The sequence below is a fragment of the Bubalus bubalis genome, chromosome 2, assembly GCF_019923935.1.
Source record: "Bubalus bubalis isolate 160015118507 breed Murrah chromosome 2, NDDB_SH_1, whole genome shotgun sequence".
Lineage (NCBI taxonomy): Eukaryota > Metazoa > Chordata > Mammalia > Artiodactyla > Bovidae > Bubalus > Bubalus bubalis.
The window spans coordinates 78,701,594-78,724,188 of NC_059158.1; the positions used below are offsets into that span (position 1 = coordinate 78,701,594).

Below are 22,595 nucleotides of genomic sequence, written 5' to 3' on the forward strand. Positions count from 1 at the left end.
CAATATACAGCCTTGAAGCACTCCTTTTCTTATTTGGAACCAGTCTATTGTTCCACATCCAGTTCTAACTGTTGCTTCCTGACCTGCATATAGATTTCTCAAGAGGCAGGTGAGGTGGTCTGGTATTCCTATCTCTTTCAGAGTTTCCCACAGTTTATTGTGATCCACACAGTCAAAGGCTTTGGCATAGTCAATAAAGCAGAAATAGATGTTTTTCTGGAACTCTCTTGCTTTTTCCATGATCCAGCGGATGTTGGCAATTTGATCTCTGGTTCCTCTGCCTTTTCTAAAACCAGCTTGAACATCTGGAAGTTCATGGTTCACATATTGCTGAAGCCTGGCTTGGAGAATTTTGAGCATTCCTTTACTAGCGTCTGAGATGAGTGCAATTGTGCGGTAGTTTGAGCATTCTTTGGCATTGCCTTTCTTTGGGATTGGAATGAAAACCCACCTTTTCCAGTCCTGTGGCCACTGCTAAGTTTTCCAAATTTGCTGGCATATTGAGTGCAGCACTTTCACAGCATCATCTTTCAGGATTTGAAATATCTCAACTGGAATTCCATCACCTCCACTAGCTTTGTTCATTGTGATGCTTTCTAAGGCCCACTTGACTTCACATTCCAGGATGTCTGGCTCTAGGTCAGTGATCATACCATCGTGATTATCTTGGTCATTAAGATCTTTTTTGTACAGTTCTTCTGTGTATTCTTGCCACCTCTTCTTAATATCTTCTGCTTCTGTTAGGTCCATACCATTTCTATCCTTTATAGAGCTCATCTTTGCATGAAATGTCCCCTTGGTATCTCTAATTTTCTTGAAGAGATCTCTAGTCTTTCCCATTCTGTTGTTTTCCTCTATTTCTTTGCATTGATCACTGAAGAAGGCTTTCTTATCTCTTCTTGCTATTCTTTGGAACTCTGCATTCAGATGCTTGTATCTTTCCTTTTCTCCTTTACTTTTCACTTCTCTTCTTTTCACAGCTATTTGTAAGGCCTCCCCAGACAGCCATTTTGCTTTTTTGCATTTCTCTTCCATGGGGATGGTCTTGATCCCTGTCTCCTGTACAATGTCACAAATCTCTGTCCATAGTTCATCAGGCACTCTATCTATCAGATCTAGTCCCTTAAATCTATTTCTCACTTCCACTGTATAATCATAAGGGATTTGATTTAGGTCATACCTGAATGGTCTAGTGGTTTTCCCTACTTTCTTCAATTTAAGTCTGAATTTGGCAATAAGGAGTTCATGAGCTGAGCCACAGTCAGCTCCCGGTCTTGTTTTTGTTGACTATACAGAGCTTCTCCATCTTTGGTTGCAAAGAATATAATCAATCTGATTTTGGTGTTGACCATCTGGTGATGTCCATGTGTAGAGTCTTCTCTTGTGTTGTTGGAAGAGGGTGTTTGCTATGACCAGTGCGTTCTCTTGGCAAAACTCTATTAGCCTTTGCCCTGCTTCATTCCGTATTCCAAGGCCAAATTTGCCTGTTACTCAGGTGTTTCCTGACTACCTACTTTTGCAGTTTTGCAAACTGTTACTGTAAGGGGAAACAGTAAAAGATACACAGTATCTCCATGTGCTGTTTTTCATGATTATATATGAATCTACAATTACCTCAAAATAAAATTTTAAATTCAGTTTTTAAAAATAGAACAACATAAAGTATCTCAGCTGGCACTAGAGCTAAAAAACCCGCCTGCCAATGAAGGAAACAAGAGACTCTGGTTCAATCCCTAGGTCCAGAATATCTCTTGGAGAAGGAAATGGCAACCCACTCCAGTATTCTTGCCTGGAGAATCTCATGGACAGAGAAGCCTAGCAGGCTACCGTCCATAGGGTTGTAAAAGAGTAGGACACAACTGTTCTTCCTGGTATCTGGCTAGTCTGGATCATCTATTTAGCTCAAACTGCTTACTCTATCTCCTCTCTCTCAACACATACCACCATCAACAAATATTTATTAGGCATTTGTTATGTGACAGGAACTTTATGCACTACCTTTACCTGCTAAGAACTTTACTCATTTAATCCTCATAACAGATAATTCAAATTCTATTTTTCATTTTAAGTAGCAACCTCAGACACCACTCTCTCTACTTCATCCGCATGCCTCCACGACCTTTTTTTTCTTCCATTGAAAATAAGAAGAAGGGTCCACTCCCCAAACTAAGGGCAATCTTTTCACGTAAGCACTGTATGCTTCCCTGTCAGGATCCTGACTCCATCCAATATCCTTGTTCTTGCATTTTGAACCCCTGCCTTTCAACTACTCCTACTCTGAATTTAGATATGTTCACGAATACTCCCATCAATTAAAAAATAAAAAGCTTCTCGAAACCTAACTAAACATCAACCCTTCTCATTCTTCTTGCAGCCACTTTTCTTAAAAACTGTTCCTATGTATTCTTCCTACTTCCTTAACTTTAGTCCCTAATCCACTACAAACTGGCTTCTGCTTCTACCCCATGAAAGCCTAATTTCTTTCCAGCAGTTGACACCACTTCCCATTCCTTAATCTAAATCCTCTCTTGTTTGGACTTCTCTGACATCACCACCCTGTGAGAGCTGAAGTAAGTGACACAGTTGACCTAAAAAGAGGGAAACGAAGGAGGACAAGAGACTGGCAAAGAAAGAAAAGGTGAGTGGAGGTTGCTACTTTTTGAGCGGGGGCGTGGGACACAGGAAGCAGAAAGGGCCACCGTGGGCGCTAAAACAAAGGGAGAGATTTTCACCATCACCTTCACCCTCTTTCTCCCCTTCTCCTTTAAGGGCCTGACGGTACTCAAGGAAAAACTACAGGGAAATGACCACTCGAGAGACAGCTGGGGCCGGCCCCTAGGCTGCGAGAAGGAGCCGGGCACTCCTTGTGGCGCGGCCTCCGCCGACTTGGCGGCGGCGACGGCGCTCGGGTGTCGGCGGAACCCATGCGCGAGGCCGCTGTTGCAGCTCGGCGCGGGGCCGCAGGGGGGCGGACGCGTGTGCGCTTGCGTGGCGGCCCTTCCGGCCCGGGCAGAGGCAGGAGCAGCTTCTGGAAGTGCAGGAACGTGGCGTGTGGATCCCTTGGCGACTCCAGTCGAGTAACCGTGCGGGATACCTTGTAGGCGGGTTGAAGCCTGGCCCCGGACTCCACCCGCCGCTGGCGCTAGGAGAAGAGCGGGAACCTCCTGGGCTGGGTGTCCTCAGCTTGGCCCTCAGCCAGCGGCGCTGAAAAAGATACGGGGGATAGGGGTTGGTGAGGAGATGCAGGTGAAGTAGGTTTCTTTACAGATCCAGCGCCTTTAAACCCTGCGTACACTTTTTTAAAAATGAAGAAATTAAAGCTTAAGGAACTAGAGAGTCGCCTGCAACAAGTGGATGGATTCGAAAAGCCCAAGCTCCTTCTAGAACAGTATCCTACCAGGCCGCACATTGCAGGTAGGGCGGCTGCTGATCCCGCCCTTGTTTTGCGGGTTAGTCCTGTCTACTCTTCTTATAACGAAAATGACAGTTATTTGGGTACAAGAATGTCTAGAGAAATTTCGCTCTAAGATTTCACGTTGCGTGGGAGAGGACTTCCTTGACACTGCAGCTGAAAACATCCCACACACAGGACACACTGTCGTTTTACCGTTTGGTTTTCTGCATACGCTTAATACTGTTAGACATCTTTTAGTGTTTGTTAATCTCATTACACAGTTAACTCCCTGAAGGCAAAAATGTGCTGGTTTTGTTCACACAAGTCCCAGTGTCTAGAGTTCCTTATACTACTTAGGAGCTCAGTAAATATTTGCTAAAATTAGGATCAATTTCCTAGTGCAACGATTTTGCCAGTGCAAGGATTCCTACGCGCTATACTCTGCCCTATAAATGAATACTAAAGTTGGTAGTAGAAAGACTTGAGTTTTAACAAATTCAGAATAGGTGCAATATTAAAAATGAAGATGCATTTCAGTTTTAACAAATGATCTGAGAATCAGCACTGTTGCTTAAGAAGAAGGATTGGTACTGGAAGTAAAAGAACACAGGAAAAACCATTATATTTAATAAAAATATTACCAAAGTCATTGAGAGAGTCTTTGGAAGATTAAGTTGTTGGGAACACCAGCAGGGAGGAATCCCCTTAACTTCGACATAGTTCTGTTTCTAAGCTGCTAAAGAAAGTCAGGGGAAAAAATGTGTGTGCCCGCACTTCACTCCAACATATTGTCATAATTCCAATAAAAAGTTGCACAAAATTGTGTCTGGGGTAAGACCAGTTTTCCCATTGTAGATAATGATTTCTTTAATGTCTTCTGGCTGTAGTGGAATCGTTGTGTGTTTTTTTTTTTTTTTCCCAGATAACAATCAGTTGTTTCAAACCCAGTGTGTAACACACACAATAGTTGTGCTAGTTCTTTGAGATACTATCTCCAAAGACATTAACACCTGCAGCAGTAATCAACAGCACAGTTGACATCCCTGTAATTGTGTGTTCTGATAAAACCTCTGGATCCTGGGGCATCAGTGATGGCCAGCAACCTTTGGTAGGTTCAGAGATAGGCAGGGAGGTATCAGTGGATATTATTCATGCTTAACCTCCATATATTCCCCACTTTCGTGTATTTAAAAGATCCCTTTCCCATCCTAGCAGCCTCTGTTCTGCTCCTCAATAGTTCTCTTATCAGGTTTCATTAGTAGATATTGTTTCTGTAGATCATAAGTATATGTGTGTGAATATTTGTGTCTAAAGGCTATGTTGTGGATGTAGGTCTTTTCCTTTCCTATTCTAGCTTAATAACACAGAATATTATGACAACTTGAATTTTCTTTTCCAGTTGAGGATTTGTGTAAAGAAAATTTAATTATACGTTATTATTTTTAAACCTGGAACACGAATTTGGGGGAGAGCTTAATAATGCAAGAGGAGAAATTGTTTTACAAAGGGTCATTTGCACAAATTGGATTTTGGTCATCCACTTGCCTATTTACTCTTTAATATATTTTTTGATCTTTCAGCATGTATGCTCTATACAATCCATAATACATATGATGACATTGAAAATAAAGTGGTTGCAGATCTAGGATGTGGTTGTGGAGTGCTTAGCATTGGAACTGCAATGCTAGGAGCAGGGTATGTGATCCACTATATTTCTATTTTAGTATGGGGTAGTTTTAATAAGAGTAAATAAAATCAACTGAATTATATTTATGAGACTCTACAGTACATGATGAGAAGAATCCAATACTGAGTACATTTTGGATGGGCAGAACATCAAAACAAACTTAAAAAAAAAAACGGTAACAGCAGCAATTAGAAGCCTATATTTTATATGAACCTGAGTTTCCAACCCCTGACAGTTTGGGAAATCATGCTGTTGAAAGGCATCACTCACTGTCACTTGGCCAGTTGGGTTAAAATGGTGCATGGTTTTGGTTTTGGTTTTGTTGTTTTGATTTAGGAGCTATAAGTATTTACTTTGTGTTTTATATTTATAGGTTGTGTGTTGGATTTGACATAGATGAAGATGCATTGGAAATATTTAATAGGAATGTAGAAGAGTTTGAGTTAACAAATGTAGACATGGTTCAATGTGATGTATGCTCATTATCTAACAGAATGGCCAAATCATTTGATACAGTAATTATGAATCCTCCCTTTGGGACCAAAAATAATAAAGGTTAGTAATAAGAATCAGCTGTGCTGGTATGTTTGTAAAAAAGCGTTTTAAAAACCATTTTCTCTTTGGATTGTTTGGTTAAGTGACTTTGTCACTGTTCATTAAATAAACCAGTCTCTTACCTGTATAATTATTATAATTTCAATCTCAGTTTGTTTAATGCATGATTAGAGAATTTTTCAATCTTTGTTTTCATAAATTTGTGCTAAGTGAACAAATTTATTCACTTATGATTTATTCTTCATCTGATTTCTAGAATGATTTACCCAACTCTTTTGAAGATTTCCTATAAAGTGTTTTATACTTTTAAAACCTCTTTTTAGTGCCTCAACATTCAAAGATTTCAGTAACAATGACTTACTGTGGCTATTTATTTTATCTGTTTTGTGGGCAAGGAGGGTAGGGAGTGAGTAACAAGAGGAAAAGATATACATAGTTTTAAAACCCCTCCCTCCACCTGCCCCCACCATTCTGATTACTACTTTACCTGTTCTCTTCTGCCCTCTTTGAAAGTTGTTAATTTGGAATATATTAAAATTTTTACTTTAGCCTCATTTAAACGAGACAGTATAATTCTGATTTTATTCCATCAACCTTAAAAGATATTTAGACATCTTAGATATTTGTACCCTGTCTTGTTACAGAAAGAATTTGAAACAGCTATTTTGGAGTTCAAAAAAAAATGTTTCCAAATCCCCAGTATTCCTTTAATCTTCTATTTTGATAACAGTTTTTTCTACTTTTAACAGGGACAGATATGGCATTTCTGAAGACTGCTTTGGAAATGGCAAGAACCGCAGTATATTCTTTACACAAATCCTCAACTAGAGAAGTAAGTTCAAATCATCAAAATATTCTGTGTCATTTATTTTTAAATTCATGACAGTGTTTGAAGGATTTATTATCAGTACTAAATACCAAGGTATCTAATTCTCCTGAAATTTTTAAACATCTGGCACTTAGAAACTGAATTTTCTCCTTAACTAGCATTTATGAGTAGTTTTATTTGTCAAAGATTTGTCCAGGCAGGAATTGTTAACAGGAAAGAGATTATATAATTCAGGAATAGAGAAGTATGGTGTAACTGTGGTTACAATATCTCCTGGTTTGCTTAGGTAAGTTGTGGTTGATGCCTGTAATCCCAGTGTCTCTGTATGGCCTAGTGTACTTAAGAGAGGCAAGGACAGCCTGGTTTTTAAGAACAGACTGGGAAGCTAAACTAAGCTGAGTTCAGAACCCATTTATTCCATTATTTTTTATTGTCAACACATGACACATGAAGGTGCATAAGACATATTCTAGAAAACTGGGGATGGGGTGGCACAGTTTTTTAGTGTTAGTTTAACACCGTGATCAAGAACACAGACTGTAGAGCCAGACTACCCAGGTAGGCTCAAATCTGGGGCTTCACAGCTGTCTTCTCTTGGTCGAGGTTCATTTTGAGTTCATTCGAGTTCACTTTCATCACTTACACTGTACTCACCTATACTCTTGCAGCATAAGGAACTAAGAGTACTTTATACTTTGTAGGGTTGATGTGAGGATTAAATGAGTTAATGTTTACAAAGCACTTAGAATAGTGTATGGCAATTGCTATGTTAGCGGTTATTTTTAAGTGATATATGTATTAAGAGATTTTAAGATTTTGTAGGAAAAATATTTATATAAATACAGTGTACTGGAATTCGGTTGGAAACAAATTATGACTATATGGTAATCTAATAATCTTTAAAATACATAAAATTGCATAGCTAAAAGGGAGAAGGCAATGGCACCCCACTCCAGTACTCTTGCCTGGAAAATCCCATGGACGGAGGAGCCTGGTAGGCTGCAGTCCATGGGGTCGCTGAGGGTCGGACACAACTGAGTGACTTCACTTTCACTTTTCACTTTCCTGCATTGGAGAAGGAAATGGCAACCCACTCCAGTGTTCTTGCCTGGAGAATCCCAGGGACAGGGGAACCTGGTGGGCTGCTGTCTATGGGGTTGCACAGAGTCCGACACAACTGAAGCAATTTAGCAGCAGCACATAGCTAAAAATATATATAGGCATACCTCGTTTTATTGCCCTTTATTGTGGGGCTTCCCCTGATGGCTCAGATGGTAAAGAATCCACCTGCAATGCAGGAGACCTAGGTTCGATCCCTGGGTTGGGAAGATCCCCTGGAGGAGGGCATGGCAACCCACCCCAGTATTCTTGCCTGGAGAATCTCCATGGACAGAGGAGCTTGGTGGGCTACAGTCCCTGGGGTTGCAAAGAGTCAGACAAAACTGAGCCACTAAGCATAGCATAGGATTGCACTGTACAGATAATGCATTTTTGCAGGTTTAAGGTTTGTGACAACCTTGCATCAAGCAAGTCTGTCAGCACCATTTTCCCAACAGCATTTACTCACTTTGTGTCTGTTCATTTTGGTCATTCTTGCAATATTTCAAACTTTTTTATTGTATTTGTTGGGTGTTGGTGCTCTTTGATATTACTGTTATAGTTGTTTTTGGCATTGTTTAGCAATAACTACTACTACTACTAAGTCACTTCAGTCATGTCTGACTCTGTGCAACCCCACAGATGGCAGCCCACCAGGCTCCGCTGTCCCTGGGATTCTCCAGGCAAGAACACTGGAGTGGGTTGCCATTTCCTTCTCCAATGCATGAAAGTGAAAAGTGAAAAGTGAAGTCGCTCAGTCGTGTCCGACTCTTAGCGACCCCATGGCCTGCAGCCTACCAGGCTCCTCTGTTCATGGGATTTTCCAGGCAAAAGTACTGGAGTGGGGTGCCATTGCCTTCTCTGGTTTAGCAATAAAGTAGTTTTTAATTAAAATATATACTTTTGGGGGACTTCCCTCGTGGTCCAGTGGTTAAGAATCTGTGCTTCCACTTCAGGGGGCATAGTTTGATCCATGGTTAGGTAACTAAGGTCCCACATGCTGTGAGTTCCAGCCCCCAAAAAAGTACTTTTTAAAGACATAATGCTATTGCACACTTAAAAGCCTACAGTATAGTGGGAACAGAAATTTTATATGCATGGGAAACAATCATTCAGATTACTTAGTCTTGTGATATTCACTTTATTATTTTGGTCTCTTACCAAGCCTGTGATATCTCTGAGGTACGCCTGAATACTGCTAAACAATTAGTAGTGATACATGTAGGTAAGCAGCAGAACACAATATAACTTTCAGTTCAGTTCAGTTCAGTTCAGTTCAGTCGCTCAGTCGTGTCCAACTCTGCGACCCCATGAATCGCAGCACGCCAGGCCTCTCTGTCCATCACCATCTGGAGTTCACTCAAACTCACGTCCATCAAGTTGGTGATGCCATCCAGCCATCTCATCCTCTGTCGTCCCCTTCTCCTCCTGCCCCCAATCCCTCCCAGCATCAGAGTCTTTTCCAATGAGTCAGCTCTTTGCATGAGGTGGCCAAAGTACTGGAGTTTCAGCTTTAGCATTATTCCTTCCAAAGAACACCCAGGGCTGATCTCCTTTTGAATGGACTGGTTGGATCTCCTTGCAGTCCAAGGGACTCTCAAGAGTCTTCTCCAACACCACAGTTCAAAAGCATCAATTCTTCGGTGCTCAGCTTTCTTCACAGTCCAACTCTCATCCATACATGACCACTGGAAAAACTTTACTGGTAAATAAATCCCCATTCAGTAAGTGAGACCAAACAGCAGTAATTATTGATATCTAAAAAGCCTGTATTGAGGAGGTCCCCAAGACCATCCTCAGGTTTGATGATTCACAGGGAAATCTAACAGGACTGAGCATATAGTCATACTCATGATTGTGATTTATTACAGCTAAAAGTTACAGAGCAAAATCAGCAAAAAGGGGTGGCTCAGATGGTAAAGCATCTGTCTACAATGTGGGAGACACAGGTTCGATCCCTGGGTCAGGAAGATCCCTTGGAGAAGGAAATGGCAACCCACTCCAGTACTATTGCCTGGAAAATCCCATGGACGGCAGAGCCTGGTAGGCTACAGTCCATGGGGTTGCAAAGAGTCAGACATGACTGAGCAACTCGGTTGGTTGGTATAGGTCACAGTCCAGGAGAAACTAGGTGCAAGCTTCCAGAGTTCTCTCGCAGTGGAGTCCTATGGGATGCACTTAATTTTTCCGGCAAAGAATTTTTGTGACAAGGCACGTGAAATGTTGTTAACCAGGGAAAGGTCACTGGAGACCTGGTGCCAAGGGTTTTTACTGGGGACTGATCACATATGCTCCCCCTTGCCTGGCACATAGCCAAATCCGACTCCCAGAAGCAAAACAGGTATTCAGCACAAAGAGTTTAAGTACAGTAAGCCGCTGTTATTATGGAATGGGCAGTGAAAACTCTGTCAAAAATCTAAGTTCCCATACTCCAACCAAAGGCGACTAATATGTAGACCTTCCAAGGATAAGCAGTCAGGCCTGCTGTGGATTCTTCTGCACAGCCTGGCATAGGTCTTATATTACTCATACATAGTTCATGAAACCAAGTAAAATATGCCAATAAAGTGTGCAACTAAGCAGCAAAGTCTAATAACTTGAATAAATTCCTAGTCACATTACCAGGGAATGTGTCTTCATTGTTTGGTATTGCCATGTTCCACCACCAGGAGGCAGCAGTATCAGCATTGTCTTGGCTGGCTTAATAGAATTTTAAGCAAGTATCTCTGGGAGTTGGTGGACAGGGAACCCTGGCGTAAAGCAGTCCATCAGGTCGAGAAGAGTTGGACATGACTGAGTAAACTGAACTGAGGCAAATATTTACTTAAATACAGTTTTATATTTTGGCAATGCATAAGTATTTCCATTAGCAGAGTAACTAAATAGTTTGAGAAATTAATCTGGTGTGTGTTGTGCATATTGTGAAGGAGGTGTGATGATGAACTTCTAGTATTAAACAGTCCTTAGATTATGCTGTAGATATATCTGCTATAAGCCTTGTGATAATTTTGCTTAAGTATTCATTGTAACTAGTATTGAAGCTTATTTCAGACAGACCCCTTAACTATAGACCCTTGTCTCTTTTAAGTACTTGGCCCTCTATTCATAATATAGGTGCATTTGATACAACTTTTTGATAGAAAATTTGATAGAAAGCCACGTCCTGGCAGATTTATACAATTTACTGAAAACTTCTACTGGAACCCAAGTATTTGTTCTTTGCAGGCTCAGACAGAACCTTATGTATCATCACAGTGACTCCAAAAAGTTAGATGACTCTAAAAGTTGTTGCCTTACCTTCTTTCATTAGGCATTATGAGAACTTAAGTTCTTGGCTCATAGTTAAATATGTGAACCTCAAATTTAGGGAAATTTAAATAGCTAAAACCAGCATTTAGTACGTGTTTTGTGTGCCACCACAGTTCAAAGCACTTTTCAGTCTACAACAATCTGATGAGATACCATTACTATCTTCATTTAACAGATGAGGGACCTGAGGCACAGAAAGCATAATTTTCTCAGGGTTACACAGCTAACAGAGCTTTAGTTCAAATGCAGGGTGTCTGATTCCAGCAACTGTCCTTAACCTCTATACCATACTGCCACTGCATTGCCCATGGACACATATCTCTGCTGGTTTCTGGGAGAGCTGTGTATTTATCTTGAATATTTCTATGCACATCAAAGTCCATCAAAGGACTTCTGAAGTAACAGCTTTATTACTTGAATTAAATAGTTTAGTTAAGATTATTAAATGGCTTGGCTTCTTACTAAAATATTATCCATACAGTTGAAAAAAAATTTTAAGGTCTAAATTCTAATGAAATTTTAAAAGCTTGAAAACTTACAATTAAGTAAGAAGCAATTTTTTGAAAACTGTTTTAAGACCAACTCACATTAACATGTTTATGTTCAGCATATTCAAAAGAAAGCTGCAGAGTGGAAGGTCAAGATAGATATTATTGCAGGTAAGACAATTTTTAAGTTTCTCACAAAACAAATCTCAACCATAATTATCTATGTTTGGTAATGGGTTGCAAATGGAGTAAAGGGAGGGTATCAGTGTTTGCTCAAGATTATCCCAATTTATGCATTTTACTGAGAACTTGTAAGTGATCTAAGAGCTTGGGCTTAAGAGTTTGTCAGGTCTTCGTTTGAAGTTCATTCCTGAAACATACCACCAGACTATGCTTGAATTACTTTTCTATTTCAATTTTCTAATTGTTCCTGGAGTCAAATAACATGAAGCTTTTTCTTTTAGTGGGGAACAGAATATAATCATCCACACTATGTAAATCATGTTTGATACATTTTTATTAGTAAATTGCATAATAATATTCACAGACATCAAAATGGGAAAAGCATATAACTAGAAGCTGACTATAACCCAAATAATTCTGAAAAGTCTGAAATACGAGTATACAATAAGGGGGATTTTTTTTTTTTTTTTGGATTGGATTTAACAACATAACTAGAACTGTCACCTTCTGTATTCCTATTCAGTACTGCCATTCCTTACTTAGTTTAAGATATAATATGCAAAATGGAGACCTTAGAACAGTTCCAATAGTAGTATACCAAGCCAGAGCCTTGCTACTCCAAGTGTGGTTGTCAAGTATGGACCATCGGCCTTGACATCCCTTGGGAGCTTGTCAGACTTGCAGGATTCAGGCTCCACCTAGAAATACTGAATTACAATCTGCATTTGAACAGGATTTGATTTGAAGGTGATTTGTTTGCACATTAAAATTTGAGAGCTGTGATTTAGACAGAGTGCTTAGTAGGAAGATAATTAGCTACTTACTACCGTTACTAAAATCCAAACCTGAAAGATAATCATGATTATTACGAAATTGGTAGCTATAGATTATTTAGGAAATTACAAATAGGAAAGTACTACCATATTTAAGTCAAGGGTGGTAAATGTGTGGAAGTACAGTTTTCATCCTTAGGCGGCTTTTGTTTTATAGAGCTGCGATACGACCTGCCAGCATCATACAAGTTTCATAAAAAAAAATCAGTAAGTCTCTTGATTCTGGTTTATCCACATTCAGTACTGAAACACTTCACAATAAGTAATTATTTCTAATGTTATCAAGTTGCTTGAGTAAATACAGAAAGCCAGCATAGAAGATAAATATTTAACTAAAACAGAATGGGCCTATAATCACAACAGCCAATATGCTGGTAAATTAAAAAAAAAAAAAAAAAAAAACTTAGTTTATTTTTATGCAGTATACATTTTATTACTTTGTATTAATACATTCTCATATTACAAAGGCAACTTAATGGAAGAATGTTTCTTTTGATAGTTGAATAATCCAAAAGAACACAAACAGAACTGCACGTTAAAAAACATATTTCAATAACAAAAGACAAGTTCAACAACAACAACAAAAAAATCTTCTTTCTTACAGGTAGACATCGAAGTGGATCTAATTCGGTTTTCTTTTTAACAGCCTCCAAAGACAAAAGCAGCTTAAAATCTAATTTAAATGAATAAAAAATTTGTTTATCAAACTACTGGTCTCCAGCACCATTTTCTGTTTTCTGTTGTTTTGATGCAGGTTCTTCTTTGTCTGTTTCTTCTCTTGCTCTTTTTACTGCTCCTATACAATAAAAATTTTCATTAAGGGCACTGAAAACATTACTCTTGAGCATAATTATCAAAAATAATTTTGTTTAAAAAGATTAGCAATAACTTCCCTACACTAATGAGGAAAGACTTTTCCTTTAGTACAGACCTGCTCTCTAAATTTAGCTTCCAAGTATTTTTGTTTTCCACATATAACAACATCATAACCAGGGTCAATCACAATCTGAGAATATCACTTAAACAAAACCACACTGCTGTTCTCGCCCAAATAATTTTTCATCAAAGTACCAAAGGACTTAGAAAAACTTACGAGATGCACCATTTTCATCACGTTCATCATCACTATCAAATTTCGTTTTCTTGCCCTGAAACTGTACTTTTCCTTTAGCAGACCCAGCCTGGGCAGCTTTATTTCCCTTTCCTTTTCCTTTAAATCTGCGACCTGTAGAGACATAATTAAGAAATCATCAATCTTTTAAATCTCTTGTCAATGTCTTTTAACACCAATTATAAATTTTTAACCAAGTAAATGAGTTAAATTGTAAAAGAAAATCAGAACTAATGACCTTTTGACTTCCATTTGTTTAGAGATTCTTGTTGATCTTCTATTATTTTTTTCAGTGCTTCTTTTTCCACATCTCCTTCTAGTACTTCCCAGGTGACTTCTTTGTTCCTTAGTTGTAGGTTACCATTATTGGCCTCTTTTGCTTTATCCAGTGCTTCCTTAGCTTTTTCTTTAAATAGAATTATTCCCTACACCAAAGACAGAAAACAAAAGCCAGGGAATTCTACTGAACATCGGACATCAGGAAGGAAGTTATTAAAAAACTTGCCGTCAGTAATTTCCAATAGTTATTCACAGCACAGTCTCAAAAATATCAATCAGACATGTCCAGTTACAACAGTAATAAAACAATTGCTTTCTTCTTTAGTGTCATCTTAAGATAAAAGTTTCTACGTGTTTTTTAATTGATTGGTAAAAAGCATATGAATATTTCCAAACCTCTTTGGCACCTCTGACAAAGTGTATCCATTTTATTTCACCATGATTTGAGAAAAGGGTGTGCAAATCTTCTCTACACGTCTGATCATCTAAGTCTCCTGAAAATTTCAGCAAGCAGCCAATCTTTTCTTCCAGAGATTTCTGTAAAAATATACAAGGCAATATAAAGTTTCTTAAAAACAAGCTGGAATCAAGATTGCAGGGAGAAATATCAATAACCTCAGATATGCAGATGACACCACCCTTATGGCAGAAAGTGAAGAGGAACTAAAAGGCTTCTTGATTAAAGTGAAAGAGGACAGTGAAAAAGTTGGCTTAAAGCTCAACATTCAGAAACTAAGACCATGGCATCTGGTCCCATCACTTCATGGGAAATAGATGGGGAAACAGTGGAAACTGTGTCAGACTTTATTTTGGGGGGCTCCAAAATCACTGCAGATGGTGACTGCAGCCATGAAATTAAACGATGCTTACTCCTTGGAAGGAAAGTTATGACCAACCTAGATAGCATATTGAAAAGCAAAGACATTACTTTGCCAAAAACGTCCATCTAGTCAAGGCTATGGTTTTTCCAGTGGTCATGTATGGATGTGAGAGTTGGACTGTGAAGAAAGCTGAGTACCGAAGAATTGATGCTTTTGAACTGTGGTGTTGGAGTAGACTCTTGAGAGTCCCTTGGACTGCAAGGAGATCCAACAGTCCATCCTAAAGGAGATCAGTCCTGGGTGTTAATTGGAAGGACTGATGCTGAGGCTGAAACTCCAGTAGTTTGGCCACATCATGCAAAGAGTTGATTCACTGGAAAAGACCCTCATATTGGGAGGGATTGGGGGCAGGAGGAGAAGGGGACGACAGAGGATGAGATGGCTGGATGGCATCACCAACTTGATGGATGTGAGTCTGAGTTAACTCCAGGAGTTGGTGATGGACAGGGAGGCCTGGCATGCTGTGATTCATGGGGTCGCAAAGAGTTGGACACGACTGAGCGACTGAACTGAACTGAAAAGCAACCACAAACCAGAAATTGCATGTACCACTCTCTACATATATAAGGAATAACTAGAAGCTAAAATGCTGTTTTGAAGTAGTTTAAGTAGTTGGTGTGTTTTCTTTTATCATCCTTTGTTCTACATGGCTTCTGATTTTAACTTATTTTAACTTCTCTAGCAAGTAATCACTAGTTATTATATAAATCTTATTGCTCTGGATAAGTAGTAATATTAGGCAATATTTGGCTAGTACTTCAGTGCATTGGCAACTGCAGACTTGCTTACATATTTTCTTTAAAAAGTCTCCAGAGCTTTTTATTCTAACTTTGAATTACAGATTTCTTAAGAGACTAGTAATATATACTTACCATTTCAGCATTTTCTGCTAGCTTTTGTTTTTCTTCTTGCTCTCTACAAATAAAAATATCATTAGACCATTTCCATCTACTTTATGCATAAGAAAATTAAACCCTGATAAAATTAACCTTAATCATGATTACTAATCATGTTACTACTTAGTAACAAAAGCCAGTCCTTGGGTTTTCTGACTGTCTGATGCTAGAGTGCAACAGAATGTGGCCCTAGGTTTATTAAGGCAGCTTAGGACCTCAATATTTCATTAGCAGAAGAAAGGTCTATTGCCACTCATATTTCAGAGCTCATCATCAGCTTCATATCCCAGAACCAATAACCTTTGTCAAAGCTTTAAGGAACTAAAATGTGATTAGCTCAACATACTTACTGTTTAGCTCGTAATTTAGCTTCCATTTTATTTTGCTTTCTTTCTTCATTTTTTTTGGTGAAATAATCTTCCCTAAGGACAAAAAATGTAAAGGCTAAGTTCATGAGAACTTTCAAAGACTGATAGTTAAAGTGAATAAGATATCCCATAAGAATAAATGTTACATTTTCTACCAACACAATTACCTATAAATTCAAAATTCACTAAGGAAGTTACTCTTATTTTTAAAATAATAGTGTGACTAACAAATAATTCACATGCCATAAAATTCACCCTTTTAAAGTACATAATTCAATGACTTTCAGTATAACACTGAGAGCATGATTTATCACTATGCATCTCTAGGTCCGTCAGGTTCATTCTAAGTACTTAGTATTTAGAAGACTGTACAATGCAGAAGTCGGAGATTACGGGCCTTCAATTCACTTTATCATGAAAATGTCCAGTCTGTGCTAGTTCTTAGATACAAAGAGAGATACACAAGAATGTGATTCAAATCTCTATTTATTAATCCTCTGTACTGTATGAAAACACAGGCATATAGACTATGAGAAATACAAATAGATAATAATTGTACAGTGATCTATTCTCTAACCACACTAAAAGCTCAGATTTTACCATCAAGCCTAATTATAAGTTTCACATACAAAACAAGTACTGAAACTTAACCTTGTTTATTCACTGCTAGCAGTGAAAAGCTCCTAATAAACCCTTCCTTACAGTCAAAAGACTTATAGTACCACTGGAAGAACTTCAAGTATTTCTCAAAGAATGCCTAAGGATACTAAAAATACTGGTCTGTCTTATCCCAGTGTTTCAATTCTAGATAACTAAGTGCCCTCCCCTCAAAAAAGTCAGCAAACAGACTTACTTGAAAAGTATTAACAGGTCTGTGTCTTTGTACTTCTGGCCAGGGGTCTCAACAAACTTTTTAGCTGATTCAATACTATCAAATACAGCAAATATTGAACCCTTTGAAAAAAGGAAGAAAACATTTTTTAAAGTTACATCCCAGTTAATTTTCAACCAGAAAAAGTAACAACATACAAGCATACCTTAAATGCTTTGTGCAACGTTCTTCTCATCTGAATATTTAGTACTTGACCTTTATCTTCTAGCCATTCTTTTATGTCATCAAGAGCTGCATCTGTTGGGAAGCCTTTCTAGAAAAGAAGAAACACACAAATGGCAGCTCAAGGAAACAATGTCTCAGAAATTCTGATTTACTGTGTCTTGAAATGAAGCCAGGATATACATATTATTTTTCTGTCTCTTAAATGTTTAATAGCTCTAGTTAAAAGCTGTTATTGACCAGTGCAATAGACGTGACCGGTTTATCTGGGATCCACTTCAAAATAATCTAGGTAGGGCAAAGATAAAGCAATATTAATCACGTTAGTAACTGTTGAAGTTGGATAACGGTACATTATATATTCAATCTACTTTTGTATGTCTTAATTTTTGCAGTTTAAAAAAATCTACTAAAAATTAATGTTAAAATAGCTATCAAGTTTAACTGTTGATAAATAACAGCTGATATGCACTGGGTGCTTACAGTATGTCAAAGATTTTGTCCAATGTTATATGGGGTGTTTTTTTTTTCCATTTAATTCTAACAACAGTTCTTTAAGGTAAAAAATATTATCCCCATGTAGGAAGATAAGGCTTAGAAAGGTTAAGAACATTGCCCAGGAATATACAGCAAGTGGTGAAGCTATGATTCCTGAGTCCTTATTCTTATCCAATAAGAATCTATGTTATTTCTAAATAACTTTTAAGACACAATTAAAGGCCCACTTACAATATAAACAGATCTGTTTTTTACATCATTTTTATACTCATCAGTCACTTCAGGGAGGGGTTTGCTTGGAGATCTTCTAATTTTAGTTTTATCTTCACTTATTTCCATGAGTTCTGCCTTTGATTTGCTCAGGGCCTCTACTATTACATTAAAGTCTGTCGTTAAACGGTTTAACCTGAACGAATACATATAAAAGCACTGTAAGATTTAGGAAAAGCCCTTGCTGTTAACAGAAAATCTAATAACTTAAAAATGTTTTTACCTATTAAACTTTATCATTATCTCCAAAGGTACCCAGCCTTCATCCAGTTTGATCTGTTCCTTTAAAAATTTGTCCCGTGGCAAATTGAAGTCTCCAAAATAATACTGCAAGATAATTACAATATACTGCAGAGTACTGTAGAATATCGACTCTAATCGTGGAGTTTTAAAAATTACCATTACATCACCAAGTTCTAGTCTTTAAAAGTAGCAATATGTGTCAAAAGTTAACTGGCAATAAACATTTTCCCTTAAATACACTTTAATAAAATACTTATAATACAAATTAAAACTAAAAATGACTATTGAAACAATGTAATTAGCAGATATAATAGAAAGCCTTAAAACAAATTTAAGGATTTAATAGATGAAAAGCTTCATTTCAGTGTGGAAAGAAGAGATTGTTATAAAAAATGGAATAAACTTGTTAATCACTCTAATTTTAATTTTTTTTAAATTAGAAAAATCTAAAAGTTTATTAAATTTCCAGTGTTATTTTAAATTCCCTGTTACAACTTTACTAATTTCTTTACAATTGTGAAGAAAAATTACAAATTATTCTGTGTTCAATATTTAGAGGACACAAAAAGTTTATCAAAACTTATAATTGAAAGCAATGAAAAACATTTTCACCTAACAAGTTTGCCAAAAATTCTAAAAATAAGAATACCTAGTATTGGCTTGAACACAGAAAAATGGTCATGCAGGTAGAGATATTAACCAGATATTAATTTGATATTAAATATCAAGTTATTAAGAAAAATCGTGCATACCCTTGAGGCAGAAATCAGTAAACATGTTTAATAGTATTTATTTATAAGGATACTCATCACAGAACTATTACAGTTAAAAAATTGGAAATGTCCTACATATCAAATAGTAAATGGTATAAATTATTGATGATATGAAACTACCCCAAAATGCATCCTATTTTTGGTGGGAGGGAAAGGGAAAAAAAATTATGTTATCGTGAGTACTGACCAATGTGTCAAAGGGTCATCAGTCTTTTAACCTTGACTACCTCAACAGCATGAGATTTGAGAAGGGGTAGGTTGCTGGAAGGGACATTATTGACCTTTTCCACATACATTTTTGTATTATTCCAAATACTGAACATAGAATAATTTATAATTTTTCTTCACAATTATAAAAAAATTAGTAAAAAAAAGTTGTAACAGGAAATTTAAAATAACAGAGAAGTGCAACTTTTTACAATACCTAAATTAAAAAAAAGTTTAAGAGAACTTTGAGAACAGACACTTAAAAGTTATGATGACTGAGAAGACCTAATTGAGCAGAAAAACTATCAGGACCTTCAAGAATACAGTGCTTTTTAACAGGGAAGGTATTTCACAAAGAATTTTTAAATTATCCTTCTACGTGCCATGCATTATTCCAAAATGTTTAACATTTTATGAACTACTGTAAACCTCAGAACCATCTTATGAGGGTACTAATTCTATCCTCATTTTATAGACCAGGAAACAAAAGCAGTAAAGAAGTAAAGTTATGCTGGTCTATAGTGTTACCTTTTGAAATGTCTTTGTCCTTGGGTTTTAGAAACTGGCTCCACCAATATAACTGTACACTACTGTACATTTACCTTAACACCAAGAATCAAAAACAAACCAAAATGTTCGATAGGTCAGTATATCAAAATTAAATGCTCTTTGTTTTAAGGTCCTAAATCTCCTCTCAAAGAATCTGTTTTCACATTGTAATACCACAAGAATCATACCTCAATTTGATGACAGATTTTGGCCTCCAGAGCAGCCATTTTTTCATTATCACCATTTTCAGCCATTCTGACTATCTGCAAAAATTTACAAATTGGCATAAAAGTTATTTACCTTTTACATAGAACTCAAGACATTTAAAAGAATGTTTTAATTATCAATATCCCGCTATTTTCCTAAATAAAAACCAATTTCACAGGTTCAATTTCTCTACTCAATTTTCTAATTTCAACAAAAGAAAAATTTTAAAATAAGTGACGAAAAACTATCAACGACCCTCACTTCTTTCAGCCATTGTTCTATCCTCTATAACAAAGTGAGTGGGTCATCTTCATTTAGCTGATCCAGAAAGCTGAGGGAAAAAACTCCATGCATTTAAGCATATCAGTTGTCAATATCATGGATCTCAGTCTTGTTTGGTGTGAGCTGAATTTCTTAAAATCAGCCACAGTTGATTTACCAAAAACAAGATTATGTTATAAAAACTTTTGGGTGAAACAAAATTTTAAAAATGTTACACAGCATTAAATAAATGTTAATATTAAGGAATATATGAAAATGATCATTTGAGAACCTGAGAACACTAAAACAACATTAAACTGGAGTATGCCTACTATTTGGGCTTCTCAGGCAGCACTAGTGGTAAAGAACCCGCCAACCAATGCAGAAGACATAGAGATGGGTTCCATCCCTGGGTGGGGAAGAAACCCTGGAGGGCATGGCAACCCACTGCAGTATTCTTGCCTAGAGAATCCCGTGGACAGAGCAGCTTTCTGGGCTTCTGTCCATAGGGTCGCAGAGTCGGACATGACTGAAGCTGACTGAGCATGCTCATACACATGCCTACTAACACTGGTTAACCTAACAGCCACATTCCCGTTTCACATCCCTCACAATAACATTGCAAGAAAATCATAAGTCTGTGAAGTTGGTTTGCTAGGACTAACCGTCTCCTGACTTCAAATTATTTGCTTCTAGTACTCCATTAAGCCATCAAAACACACTGTATAAAAGTATATTTATAAGAATTCATCAAGGCTATCTGCCATTAGTTAACTCTAGTGATACACTTCTTGGAGGCAACCCTTTATAACTTGTAATTACTATGCAATAACATGGATGCACACTGGAAGCTCTCCTATGGTGCAACACCTTACTGACAAAATTTGGTCAATCTTACCCAATGGTTTTTCCACCACAATTCCTAAGTTATTACCGTGATCTGTTGTTGTTTAGTCGCTTAGTCGTGTCCGACTCTTTTGCGATCCCATGGACTGCAGCCTACCAGGCTCCTCTGTCCACGGAAATTCCCAGGCAAGAATACTGGAGTGGGTTGCTATTTCCTTGTCCAGGGGATCTTCCAGACTCAGGGATCGAACCATCGTCTCCTGCACTGGCAGGCGAGTTCTTTACCACTGAGACACCAGGGAAGCCCTACTGTACTCCAGAGCCTTCTATAAAGAAAAGGGTGAAATAAAAGAACTATTTAGTCCCTGTAACACTTCTTTGGGCTACTCAAAACTGGAACTTCGTTTCATGAGATACACTCTTAGAATGTACAACTGAAATATTACCCACGTTTTTCAGTTTCGTTCAGAAGCCCTAATGTGAGTGAATAATGACCGTTAAAACCCAAGAAAGTGACGCCAGGAGAGCATCTGCGGCCCCGATTCCCTGACCCCAGTCTGTCTCGTATGATCCAAGAAACCCTTCTGCGTTTAACCCACATCAACCTCCCCAGAATCTTATACAGCCCAACCAAACATTCGCTTTCGGCGACACTGCAAAACGGTGAAGATACGAAACCTTAAAGACGCAGTGGGGATGCAGGCAGCCTGCGTCCAAATAATCCGCCACAGTCCATCCCAAAGCAACCAACTGGTCGCCTGGGCCCCAGCCACGTGCGAGGATATCCTCGCTCCCGCGAAGAACGCAGGATCGGCTCCCCACCTCGCAGCGGCCCGCGCCCCTTAGCCCCCAGCGCAGCTTGCCACGACCGGCTGCGGCCCACGCGGCGCTCGCCCAGAACTCGAGGAAGGCGAGGAGCGGACGCACCCAGCGTGAGGCAGCAATGAAAGGGACGCGCCGTCGCGCAAGACGCAAAACAGACCCTTTTGTACTTTCTTCTCTTTAGCCACCTAGAGTTGCTCACCTTTCAGTTCCTGGCCCCACAGAAACGCGCCACAGGGTCACCAGCAGCGTCTGCACTCCTCTGAGACGCCGGCTTGCCCACGGCGCGTAAAGAAGATGGGGGCCGTCCCGGCAGCCCTTGCGGTCAAAGTGGGCGCGGCTTCCGGCGCACCCGAGCCGGCTCCGCCCTGTGAGCATGCGCCTCGGCTGCAAGCGCCCAAGGTCTGAGAAGTCCTGCGCCTTGTTTCTGTGAGATTGTGTTACAATGTTCAGTAGCACTTTGCAAGTGTTAGGGTAAATATTTATTTTTAAGTATTTCTAGACAGCATTTGTATTTCCAGCCCTTCTAGGGCTCTCCATTCACATGAAGTGGTTGACTTTTTTCTGTACTTTAAAAAAAAATTGTTTTGATTGTCCGTAATAGTTAACCCTTTTTTTTAAAAATGACAAGTAAAACATTTCACTTTTTAAGTGAAAAATTCATGGAATCTTAAAGTTGAGAAAAAAAAATACAGTAGAGAGTTAGGAGCTGGAACTCTTGAAATCAGACTGCCTGTGGTCAAATAGTAGCTCTCCAGTTGTGACTTTGGGAAAGTTACTCAACCTCTCTATCCTTCATATATAAAATGGGGCCAGTGATAACTATCTTACACTTTATATAGCTGTCGTGAGTATAAAACATGGTACAACATATACCTTCTGTCGGGAACTGTGCCTGGCATATAATAATAGGAGCAGCATATATTGATCTGAAACAAAAAACGTCATTTTAAG

At 38.3% G+C, this 22,595-nt stretch overlaps 2 protein-coding genes across 7 annotated transcripts; one reads left to right on the forward strand and one right to left on the reverse strand.

The window, feature by feature from the left end:
* Positions 1 to 2,807: 2,807 nt before the first annotated feature.
* Positions 2,808 to 13,083, forward strand: METTL5 (methyltransferase 5, N6-adenosine). 5 transcript variants are annotated; one of them, XM_006059998.4, is made up of 7 exons: positions 2,809 to 3,414; positions 4,317 to 4,502; positions 4,975 to 5,089; positions 5,455 to 5,636; positions 6,386 to 6,468; positions 11,480 to 11,531; positions 12,534 to 13,083. In XM_006059998.4, exons 3-7 carry the CDS (start codon positions 4,980 to 4,982, stop codon positions 12,650 to 12,652), a joined length of 546 nt encoding a protein of 181 aa, XP_006060060.1. In that variant the 5' UTR covers positions 2,809 to 3,414; positions 4,317 to 4,502; positions 4,975 to 4,979; the 3' UTR covers positions 12,653 to 13,083. The 5 variants fall into 5 exon arrangements, with proteins under 5 accessions (XP_006060062.1, XP_006060060.1, XP_006060058.1 ...); XM_006059997.4 differs by lacking the exon at positions 4,317 to 4,502 and having other exon boundaries at positions 2,822 to 3,414; positions 12,534 to 12,583; positions 12,981 to 13,083; XM_006060000.3 differs by lacking the exons at positions 4,317 to 4,502; positions 11,480 to 11,531 and having other exon boundaries at positions 2,808 to 3,414; positions 12,534 to 12,583; positions 12,981 to 13,083.
* Positions 11,860 to 22,000, reverse strand: SSB (small RNA binding exonuclease protection factor La). 2 transcript variants are annotated; one of them, XM_006060001.4, is made up of 12 exons: positions 21,844 to 22,000; positions 19,694 to 19,768; positions 17,957 to 18,060; positions 17,695 to 17,869; positions 16,949 to 17,056; positions 16,765 to 16,865; positions 15,894 to 15,965; positions 15,520 to 15,562; positions 14,163 to 14,303; positions 13,726 to 13,912; positions 13,470 to 13,601; positions 11,860 to 13,172 (listed from the first exon to the last, which is right to left on the reverse strand). In XM_006060001.4, the coding sequence occupies exons 2-12, from the start codon at positions 19,757 to 19,759 to the stop codon at positions 13,084 to 13,086; spliced, it is 1,218 nt and encodes a 405-aa protein (XP_006060063.1). In that variant the 5' UTR covers positions 19,760 to 19,768; positions 21,844 to 22,000; the 3' UTR covers positions 11,860 to 13,083. The 2 variants fall into 2 exon arrangements, with proteins under 2 accessions (XP_006060063.1, XP_006060064.1); XM_006060002.4 differs by lacking the exon at positions 21,844 to 22,000 and adding an exon at positions 20,908 to 20,964.
* Between the last annotated feature and the right edge of the window lie 595 nt (positions 22,001 to 22,595).

Bases quoted from the DNA above. Each gene is read 5' to 3' on its own strand.
- SSB (XM_006060001.4), bottom strand. From the start codon at position 19,759: ATGGCTGAAAATGGTGATAATGAAAAAATGGCTGCTCTGGAGGCCAAA. The intron at 15,966-16,764 runs GTAAGTCTGTTT...TTTTGTCCTTAG, and splicing joins GACCTGTTAATACTTTTCAA to GGAAGATTATTTCACCAAAA. The intron at 15,563-15,893 runs GTAAGTATGTTG...TTTTATTTGTAG, and splicing joins GCTAAATTACGAGCTAAACA to AGAGCAAGAAGAAAAACAAA.
- METTL5 (XM_006059996.4), top strand. From the start codon at position 3,306: ATGAAGAAATTAAAGCTTAAGGAACTAGAGAGTCGCCTGCAACAAGTG. The intron at 5,090-5,454 runs GTATGTGATCCA...TTATATTTATAG, and splicing joins ACTGCAATGCTAGGAGCAGG to GTTGTGTGTTGGATTTGACA. The intron at 6,469-11,479 runs GTAAGTTCAAAT...GTTTATGTTCAG, and splicing joins ACAAATCCTCAACTAGAGAA to CATATTCAAAAGAAAGCTGC.